Below are 11,069 nucleotides of genomic sequence, written 5' to 3'. Positions count from 1 at the left end.
ATTCCTGTGTAACTTGTATAATGTGGTGTATAAATTACATCTTTCTACACATTAAGAGTAAATCAGATATACAACCAATGCTTTGCTTTTTACACTCATTGATAGTTATATTAGGTACACTTGTTTAATCAGCCAAACACATGGCAGAAACTCAGTACACTGAAGAATGTAAATATGAAGACAATGTCAAGAAAAAACGGGCATCAGAACGGGGAAGAAAGGTGATCTAAGTGACCTTGAACATGACATGGTTATTGATGCCAAAAAAGTATGAATATTTCAGAAGCTGCTGATCTACTGGGAGATTTTCTTGTAAGTGGCCGTTCTCTGGTCCGTGATGTCAGAGGTCAGAGGATAATGCCGAGATTTCAACGAGCCACTTAAAAGGCAAGATGCATGTAGAAGAGCATCTCTGAATACAACACACCAAGTTTTAAAGCAGAAGAGCACACAAGGTGCTGCTCATGTCCGCTATATAAGAGCAGGACGAATCTATGTAACAAAAGGTTAAAGAAGCTCTGAAGGCAACCCAATACTAGAAACATGCAAGTAATAAAATGGCAGTTGAATATAGCTTTGCACTCACAAAATGTGTTGTAGAAAGCCATAGATATTTCAAGTACCCAGGGAAATTGTTCCTTTAAAATGTCAACAAAAGAACTGTAAAATTAATGTTTGTTGTCCTCTTGTTGTTGTTGTTTTGAGGGACACAGAGAACAATGAAATAAAAAAAACATGAAAAAAAGACTACATTTATTTAATTTTTGTTTTAATTATGTGTACAAAAACAGTTCAGCCATTCAAATCCTTCATGGGTAGTAACATGTCATGCACTGTTTGCTGTGTTGTCTGCAGTTGAAACTCAATACATTAAAATAATCAGTGAAGAAAGTTAGCACTGAAATTAAAACTAACACTAAATGAAAGCTTATTCTACACATTTAACAGCTTATTTAAAGTAATCACATGTTGTATTATTAATGTCACATTTAGTCAATCCAGATCATAAAAAAATGCATTAAAAAAGATCTTTTTACACAAATATTGAGCCACTGAATGTCACAGTTCTGTGTTGGGTACATCACACATTCATACACAGCATCACACATCTAAAAAAAACTTTAATAAAGGAACAGCTGGTTAAGTAATTCTTACACTCGTTTAAAACATAGACAAAGTCTATTTCCTGCTGATGCTGTTTTGATTGAAGAAACTTATAGACAGTAAATGCACCAGCATCATATAACCGTAAAAATATTAAACTGACAACATTAATAACCATCATCATCATCAAATCATCACAGAATCAACCCATCTACAACTCTTAAACCCAACAGTAATTGAGATCTTTAGTGTTTCTTAAAGCTATTAAGGTCAGTAAATAAAAACACACCAGTTAAAAAGGTTTAGTGCAAATAGTCTACATGAGTGTTGTACAGCAGCGGTCGCCAACCTTTTTTGCGCCACGGACCGGTTTATGCCCGACAATATTTTCACGGACCGGCCTTTAAGGTGTTGCGGATAAATACAACAAAATAAAACTAGTACCGGTACTGAAAAAAAGATTTATTTATAACACGTGTGAAAAGACCCAAGAAAACCGAGTTAACGATAAAAACGATAACAAAATAACGCTGAAAACCGATAAATACCCTGAAAACCATACATTTCACACCTGAGCCTCAACTCTTGCGGCCCGGTACCAAACAACTCACGGACCGGTACCGGTCTGAGACCCGGGGGTTGGGGACCGCTGTTGTACAGGATGGTGGGTGTGGACTGGTTGGTACACCCCTCACTTGACAACATTATTCCAGTGTTTAAAAACAATATTGGTTGTGGAATGACACAGACTGCTGTTACAGTCCAAATAAGGCACCATTTTCTCTCAAACTCCAGCACATATTACCTCATTACTTAAGTTTATTTAGAAACGTCTTTGACATTTAATAGAAAAGAAATTCAATCAAACTTTAAGCCTGCTGTCGTGTTCTGGCCTCCCACACCTTTAGAAGTTCAAACGGTTTATCAAGTAACACCGATATGATTTCTGGAATCTACTTTTTGGGGATTAATTGCACCAATGATGCAACTTACAATATTAATTAAATCCATCCACATAGTGCATACTGTATTCCTCTTGGTAAGCGCATCATTTCCTCATCCTCCTCCACAGAGGTCACAAATATTCAGTATCAGTTGTTGCTTATTGTCTCTTTCCTCCTTGACCATTTACAAATCTGTTCCTGCCTGCAGCTCTCCTCCGTTTTGCAGGCTGCACAGTTCTTGAGGAATATTCCTGAGCTGTGGAGCAAAGAGACACAAGACATGATAAACATTTGAGATGGAGTTTAGTGAAACGTTGTCATCAATCTGCATGTTATGAGACTGACCTGCAGCACCATCTGTGATGAAACCACATGAGTCAATAACACTCCTGTCATTGCAGTCGTGCCTTTGCAGAGAATTTCTCTGCCAACAAAAAGAAAACCAGAGTCACAAACACAAACAGTCTGTACAACTCACTCGCTCAAAACACTGCTCTGGCTTGGTTCAAAATATACAGACGGTTTCAGAGTCCTAGTTTTCTGCATCCATGCTCACCGTCATATTCTAATGGTGGTGCTGTGCCATGCTTACACACAGGGCACTTAGAAACAGTTAACTGTTGACATTAATGCTAACGCCAGAGGGGTGCACCGTGAAGGGAGATTAATGGCACAGTGAGCTATATCGAGGTTAAAGTCAAAGTTTTCTGTGTCAAGAAAGTGACTCTGTTTTGGCTAAATCACCATGGTAACTCATGCTGCACACATAACCTGGTCAGGAGCAGAGTTTTAATTTAAAATAATCAAGAAATGCTTTTCACTGATTCTTTTTTCTTTTTTTAAACATCATATCCATGTGATAAAGATCCTCTGCTGGGTAAATACATCTAATATGTGCAGCTTGTTAAGCCGTAGCTTACTAACACCACCGAACGTGCAGCTAAAAAGTTGAAGCAGTGCATTTTTTACTGGGATTTGCATGTGTTCAGTTGGCGATGGAGGAAAAAATTAATATAAATGTTTTTATATTGGGTTCTGATGCTTACACAGCAGCACTGAGATTCACTCAGTATTAAAATAAACTTGATGTATTGACAAGAGTCAAATTTTAAAGCTATTTAACTTTGTTTTATTTATATGTTGTTGTCATTTATATATACTGTTTAATCATCATCATCATCATCATCGGAAAATAATCTCTGACTGGAGTAGCTTTCACTGAAAGAGATCACTTTGTGCAGAAGAAGCGTCATGTGAAACATTAAACGGCCCTTTTTATGTAAATTTGCACATAACCTTGAAGCAGAAAGCCCGGCTTAACAGAAAGGTTGATAACCACCACTGTGATACCTGCTGTGTGTGACTGGGATTTTAGGTTTTACCTCTTAAGCTTTCTTTGTAGTACATCCCTCTGTTCTATTCCACAGACGGAGGTTTCTACTATCACAAGCAAACCAAAACCTCTAGAAACATTTAAGTAAGCAAGCAGCCCAAGGCCCCATCTCACCTTCACTTTCTTTTGCTCATACCACACCATCCCATATAAGCACAGGAGCGTGATGAGTGCCTGGAAGGAAAAGTATGCAAAAAATGAGTCTGCTTAAAGAAAAAAGAAAATATAATCTGCTACTCCTGTAAAAACCACAGATAATATTTGTTCAGCACATCAGATGCAACATCCTGCAACATCTACCTTATTAATCACTTATTTTCAATCTGTTTTAATAATCAATTACTGTAGGTGACACATATCATTTAATTATAAATGCTCACTTGTCTTTTCTTACCAGACACAGCAGCCACAGGAGCACGTAGCGAATTTGTGTCTTGGAAAACAAGTCATGACCAAATTTTACACAAGCAAGTGCCTCCAGGAAAGCGATGGCTCTTAAAGAGAAATAGAGAATAAAACAGAAATGATGTGTTTGATCTGAATGATTCAAAAACAGACATCTGTATTCAACAATGGCCCCCTCTCTTGGCCATGCCTTTACACTGCGCTAAAATGCCTCTATTGATGCATGAGACTCTAAATGGATGTTGTCCATGTTACTGTTCCCACAGTATTAAGAAGCATAACTGATATTCATTCAGCACACTGTGCAGTGGGAAACTCTTTCATTTTTAAAGGTTACACTGCAGGGGTGAACCTCAGACAAGAGAGCAGCATCAGCGTTAAGTTGCTGACGGAGAGTGTGCCGGTCTCGTTGCTATAGTAACCGGAGCAGACTAAGGACATCAGCACCTTTGTGTCTGAGAGGACTACATGATGTTATGAATTTCAATTGACATGAAGCTACACTGTTATAAAAATGAATCCAAAAGGTTTAAATAAAGATTCAAACTGTAGTCTAATGCGACAGCTTGACACCCGTGCTTCGTGGCCTGATTTGATTATGGTTAAGCTGGCGCCAGTAGCAGGAAGTGTCCATTTACTCTCTGGTTGAAAATGAGCGAAAGCTTTGTTTTATGTGCTGTTCAACAATAGATTTCAACCATAAACAGAATTAGATGAGTAGTATGTGACACTTGTTACAATGTTACTTTGAATTTGCTCTGTTAAAACCAGTGTGGTGACAGCTTCTGCAAAGCATGCAAATAACTAATAAAAAAAGATTCAAGCCAATTTTACATAATGACAAAGGAAATGGACAAGCTATGGCTCTAGCTACAATTTTTAATTTTTACATTTTTTAAAACATCATCTGAAGATACTCTTAGATAAAGAAAATGCTTAAATTGACAGTAAAAAAAAAGATACTCACCCAAAAACCCAACACTGTGTGCCAACTCGCTTACACTGAGTGTCTGTCAGGTAAGCATAATATTGTCTAAAAAACAAACAAACCCCAAAACCCCAAAATCAGTAAGCAAACATTAACACAGCATCCTCACAGACGTGTATTTAGTAGGTACAACCTGAATAAGACCGCATAACATTGTAATTACCACTGCTCAAAGATTGATAAGTGATGTAAATTTGAGGTTTAATCGTACCGTACAGTGGGTGCAGTGATGACTCCGATGAGGAGGATACGACACCAGCTGAGAGGGTGAGAGGCCTGGAAGACGAAGATGTGCTTGAGGAAGAATGTGTTCAGCTCTGTCAGCTGTGGAAATAAAGATGTGTAAGACAAAGAGGATTTCACAGGAAGTGTTGCTTATGTACAGTGAGGCTATTACTGAACATATGATTCTTCAAATGAACGATATTCAACGGACACATTAGTGAATTGATCAATGGCTCGCTATTTTGCAAGTACAACCCCGATTCCAAAAAACTTGGGAAGGGGTGTAAAATGCAATTATTTAATAAACCCATATTTAATTCCCCCCAAAACAAGGAAAATATATCAAACTAAGAAAATGGGCCATTTTAAGAACAAGTGAAGTTTTTTTTATTTCTTTTATCTCAAAAATGTTTCTCCATGTGTACCACTGTGTACCATCCACTCTTCTTTTAACAACAGTCTGTAAACGTCAGTGAACCGAGGATAGCTTTCCTATCTGATGTAGGATGCTCAACAGTCTTGGGTGTTCTTTGTTTAGTTTTTTTCTTTCTTGATGCTCCAAATGTCTTCAGTTTGTGAAAGGTCTGGACTGCAGGTAGACCAAAGCCAGGCTCTTGTCTGCAGTGTTTAGCATTGTCTCGCTGTAATATGAGAGGCCTTCCTTAAAAAATACATCTGAGCCACTAGTTTCGCCTTTGTTTTTTGTGTGGTCAGGTTTTTTTTATTTATTTATTTAAATTTGTTGAGCAGTTAGTGTGGATATATGTTTAGTTGCTATTTTTGGCTTTAGTTTAGTTTTATTCATTTGACCTCTTCTAAGGGTCCTGTCTTTTTTGTTCATTTTGTATATTTTTGCATTTTTGGGCATAAATAAAACATTTGATATCTTTTTTTATGTTCTACTGTGAATAAAATATAGATTTATGAGATTTGCAAATCATTGCATTCTGTTTTTAGTTTTTACGAAGCACCCAAACTTTTTAGAACTGAGTTTGTGTTTCTGAATCACGGTACACCCTACCTGCCACAGGATCATAAAGACATAAATGCCTGCAAGCCTCTGGAATGATGATTTTGGATCAAACCAGCGCACGAAGGTCCAGCTGGCTGGAGTGAACTGAAGCACAGCTCGCTTTATCTTCCCTGTGGTAGTGTGGATTTCCCTGGACAGAAACAGTGTATTGTGTCAGGGTTGCACTCATAATACAGAGATCTACTCATGTTTGAAACATTAAACATTTGAACATTATTCAAGGTGAACAAAAAGAAACCAATTGTTCTCCCTGTGGTCAATTATGTGAAAAATATCTCTGAATGTAAATCATTTGAGAACAAAAAGGGAAACAAGAACGCCAGGAAGTTGAATGATTAAGGTTTATTGATAAAGGTTTTAGAGGAATTCCAGAGATGCTTTTTTTTGGCTTTTAGGAATTTAAAAAGACAACTTTGTCTTACACATATTATATCTCTTATCATATTATTAGATTGTTTCAGCTGTTTCTAATGTTCATGGCAATTCTTTTACATATGGGAAAAAAGAGAAGAAAATACTGACTTGATGCTGGCCCAGCGATACGTCCTCATCTCCAGAAAACGGCAGACGGTCATTCCCAGCCAGATGCCTCCTCCATTACACAACAGTATGTCGAGTATCACCTGATCCCACCAGCACTCCGCAAAGTTTGGTAGAAGGTGCATGAAGAAGAGCTGTGACCAAACATGGGACATGAGTTAATATACAGTCAGCGAAAAAGAAATTACAGCTTTTTACAGTTCTAAGGTTTATATAAGAGAACAAAGTCCATCTGGTCCCTATCGGGTTCCAAAATCATTTAAATATAAACTGATGGATAACAACACATAATAATTTATACTGCGTTATTCTTTATTGAACTAAAAAATTGTCAAAATGCAGAAGTAGTATGCAAAAATTATTCACCAGGTTGTTGAACCACCTTCAGCAGCAATAACTGGAACTACTCGTTTTCATCAGTCTCACACAACATTGTCGAGGAATTCTAACACAGTCTTCTATGTAGTGTTACTTTGGTTCATTGAGGTTTGCGGGCATATGTTTACGCACAGCTCGCCATGCCATTGCAACACAACGATTAGTTTCCTTTTCAGCCGTTCTGTTTTAGATTTGTTCCTCTGCTTGTCCTGTTGTATGAGCCAGTTTAAGCCAAGCTTTATCTCTCAGACAGATGGTCTCACATTTGACTCTAGAATACTTTAATATACAGAAGAGTTCAGGGCCGCCTCAATGACTGCGGGTGTCCAGAACCTGTGGCAGCAAAAAGAGCGCAAATCATTACCCCTCCACCACCAATGCTTGACAGCATGAGGTGTTTGTGGCGATATGTTGTGTTTGGTTCTCTCGAGATGTGGTGCTGTGGATTCTGGCCAGACATGTTCACTTAGGTGTCATCTGTCTAAAGGACGTAGGGTTTCCTTTACAGTGCCTAAGAACTGCACGAAGGCACTGTTGTATGCAAATCGTGTGTACAAATGTTTCACAGGAAAATCTGTAGTTGATGAGTATTTTCATACCTCAAATTGCTCATACTATAGGCAGAAATGCAGAAGTCCCTCTGATCATACGTACAACCAAATCACAGCCTGTCTGACTTGGAAATTTAAACACAAGTCTTTGAAATTGACATAACTACTGCTACTAATTATGACAATAAAACTATGGTTACAGTTTTCCAAAACACCATAAGCTACAAAATGTTCAGAACTACAACAAAAAATGCACATAAAGAAAACAAAATATGTAAAATGGGAAAAATGGAAAGGTCTAAGCGTTAACCTTCCATTTTCTTCAGCTTATCTGGGGACGGGTCATGAAGGCTAAGCCTAGGCAGAGCAGCCCAGCCCAGGCCTCCCAACAGCCCCCTCTTAATTTCCTCAAACTTATCCCAGGGAACACCGAACACTTCACTCTTACACTCGGCTATCTCTTCACCACGACGAACTGGTGTGCTGCGTCCACAATCCCTCTACTTTAAACAAACTCCATTGACCCTTATCTCATCTTATCGTATCTTACATGTTCTCAACTTTCATTAAACATGACTTCTATCATTTCTGGATGTCATCACTTACAGTATAATTTCTTAACAGTATCCCATGGATGCTAGAGAATCTTTTTTTTTTTCTGTTGCAGTGAACTCCTCATCTGGGGTTATTCTTTTCACAAGAAAGAATAACTTTTATTGTAGTTTTGTAATTAGTCTTTTTCCACTTGAGCCACAGTGGGTGTCTCAAGGGAAAAGATATTTAGCTCTTCTGCATTATATGAGCCTGAGAGCTTTTAGTAATTTATTTTTAAACCATCGTCATTCCCATGGAAACACTTTGGAAAGCCGTGCCTCTTCTGGCGATAGTAATTTTGAATATGAACTCATTTTTTCTGCAAGGTAAGAATGTTGCCACGTAAATATTCGTTCTTTTTAGAGCGCAGAGGCTTTCTCCTGACAACCCTTCAGACTTTTTCCAGTTGTAAGATTTAACATTTCGCTCTTGTGTTGTTGCAGTTTGTCTGAGCATTGTACATTCAGACCATGGGGTGGATTTGCTGAGACTTCCACTCCTTGGCAACAGTCAAGACCACAGCTTTTGTTATGTGCAAAAAGCCCCTACTGCTATTATACTGTCATAAATGTCTCCCAGACAAACAATCCCTGTTCCCTGCACAGAATAATCTGAAGCACTGTCATTCTCTCGCATGAGCTGGATTACTACAAATGACTGATAATTACTCTTCTGTGACCTTGCAGACTCCCCGCTTTGTGAATATACAGCATGTTTATGACAGATTTGAATACAGGCAGATCAAGCCTGCTGTCATGCAGAGATCACATGAATGTTACCTCAGTGAGTTCCCAGGTTATGCTGATGGTCCAACACAGGCCGTAGCTGCGGATTAGCAAAGCCTTCATGGCCCATCCTCCAAAGTGGCCAAACGCAAAGATGTCAAAGTGGCTCAGGATGCGCTCCCACGTTATCACTGTACAGTTTACAGCATACTCCTGTTAGGGAGAAAACAACAGTAACAATGCTAACAATCACGCTGATCCCTCCTTTTGATTACATCTTTACTGCTACCACAATTACTTTATTTTACTGAAATCTGACTACAGAAGTGTGTATTCACTGGTCAGCAGATTCTCCAAATAGATCATATTATGGAGCATGTAAGAACATCACTACATAGATCATAAAACTTTATTGAAAAAATAAAACAACTATGCGGCATGATTATTCTAAAGCTATCAAAAAATGGCTTTAGAGGATTTTAAGTTTCACTTCAACAGGTTCCAAAAAATGTCAAAGCTATACTTACCATGACATCAGCCTCCCGTTTTGCATAGCGGAGGTTTGGGTCCAGCCAGTACATTAGAGTCTTCACTTGGTCCCAGTTAAGGAAGATAAGGAAGACAAGAAACAGGAAGTAGAGCACACTGAGACCTACCCAACACAGGAGAAAAGTGAGTTAGTGACGATAAGGCTACATGAGAACTGTATCTTAGCAGAAAAGTTAAACACCCACCGAACACCATTCGCCATATTGCAGGGTGTGGCCTAACGAAGGGTCCTGAAATAGAAAGCATCATAAGGTGATTGTACTATTTATAATAAAGTGATCATGGAAAATACAGATCCAATGTCTTTTTTGCACAGTAATATCTTTAAGATATATCTATATATATATATATATATATATATATATCTATATATATATATATATATATATATATCTATATATATATATATATATATATATATATATATAAAATTATACTTCTCCACCTTATATACATTTGGTCTCAATCAAATATACAAGCCGATTTCTGAATTTGCAACTTAAAGACAACTGCATTCAGACAAACAAAGATACCCATGAGGCCATGAATGAAATGTCTTTATGGCCCCACATCTCTGATGCATACAACAATACAGGTATGACGATCTGATTAAACAGCTAACTGAGTTTTAACAGGTAATCCTGAGTCTCTAGCTTTAGTTAACAAACTATAAAGAGCTTACTACATTTATTTTAAAGCTACACTTTAATGGTAGTTTATAACATAAAGTATACATATACTAATAAATTAAGACATTCTTACAGTCATTAATCATATTTAGTTATTTCGTGGGTAAAATCTATTTTTTAATCAAGTCTATTCTGGTCTGGCTAAGATGACATATTTGACAGATTTGAATACAGGCAGATCGAGCCATATTTTTAAAATGACAAAAACTGACAGATTTGATTTCATATTTTCCAGTCACCTAATTCAATCAACCAAAAGTCAAAAACTGAAAATACTTGTAGCCAGAAAAGTAGTAACTCCGTAAAAGCGATTAAACTAGTAATTAATCATCAAAGCAGTACTAATGAATCCACTGTTTCAGATCCACACGGTGACTTTATCACACTCGACCATCCACTAAAGGAATGTTATTATGAGTAGTTATTAACTCACCATTAGGAAAGGCCAGGACACTGATGACCAAGAAGAAGAAGACGACTACCAACAAACCGACACGGAGGTTGTTATCTGTGTGCTCATCATCCCTGTCACGGCACAAATTCGGGTGTGAACTAAAACATGAAGCTTTTTAAAACAATTGTAAACAGCAACGTACAATTTCAGCTTGTTATCTACCTGGTGAAGGCAAAGTACATCAGGCTGAGCACAGTGACTGTCAGCAGAGTGATGGTGTGCGGCTTATAGAAGAAGTCAATGGAGATATCCTCCACTTGTTGCTCGTTTATCATTCGGAAATGTAAGTTATAGTTCGCATCGTCCTTCCTCGGTATTCGGGGTCCAATCGTAGCTGCCATGTCGCTGAGACAAATGCCTCCTCCTGAACTTTACCGATGCAAATTTATCCGTGAACACTAAAGTTGTGAAATTATGAGGGGTGATGTAAAAACAGACCAACAATCAGGAACCTTGAAGACGGACTGAACCAAGCCTGATCGTAGGGGCGTGGTATG

At 37.9% G+C, this 11,069-nt stretch overlaps 1 protein-coding gene across 1 annotated transcript; it reads right to left on the bottom strand.

Annotated features, from left to right (window-relative positions):
- Positions 1-1,905: 1,905 nt before the first annotated feature.
- ptdss1b (phosphatidylserine synthase 1b) lies at positions 1,906-11,033 on the bottom strand. Its single transcript, XM_026157028.2, has 13 exons — positions 10,735-11,033; positions 10,552-10,643; positions 9,615-9,659; positions 9,408-9,532; positions 8,935-9,093; positions 6,615-6,766; positions 6,081-6,222; positions 5,046-5,158; positions 4,814-4,879; positions 3,836-3,935; positions 3,556-3,615; positions 2,394-2,472; positions 1,906-2,304 (listed from the first exon to the last, which is right to left on the bottom strand). The coding sequence occupies exons 1-13, from the start codon at positions 10,911-10,913 to the stop codon at positions 2,207-2,209; spliced, it is 1,410 nt and encodes a 469-aa protein (XP_026012813.1). The 5' UTR covers positions 10,914-11,033; the 3' UTR covers positions 1,906-2,206.
- Between the last annotated feature and the right edge of the window lie 36 nt (positions 11,034-11,069).

This window comes from Astatotilapia calliptera, chromosome 22, assembly GCF_964374335.1.
Source record: "Astatotilapia calliptera chromosome 22, fAstCal68.1, whole genome shotgun sequence".
Classification (NCBI taxonomy): Eukaryota; Metazoa; Chordata; class Actinopteri; order Cichliformes; family Cichlidae; genus Astatotilapia; species Astatotilapia calliptera.
The sequence above is the reverse complement of the archived record's forward strand: the minus strand, read 5'-3'. Positions and strand labels throughout refer to the sequence as shown.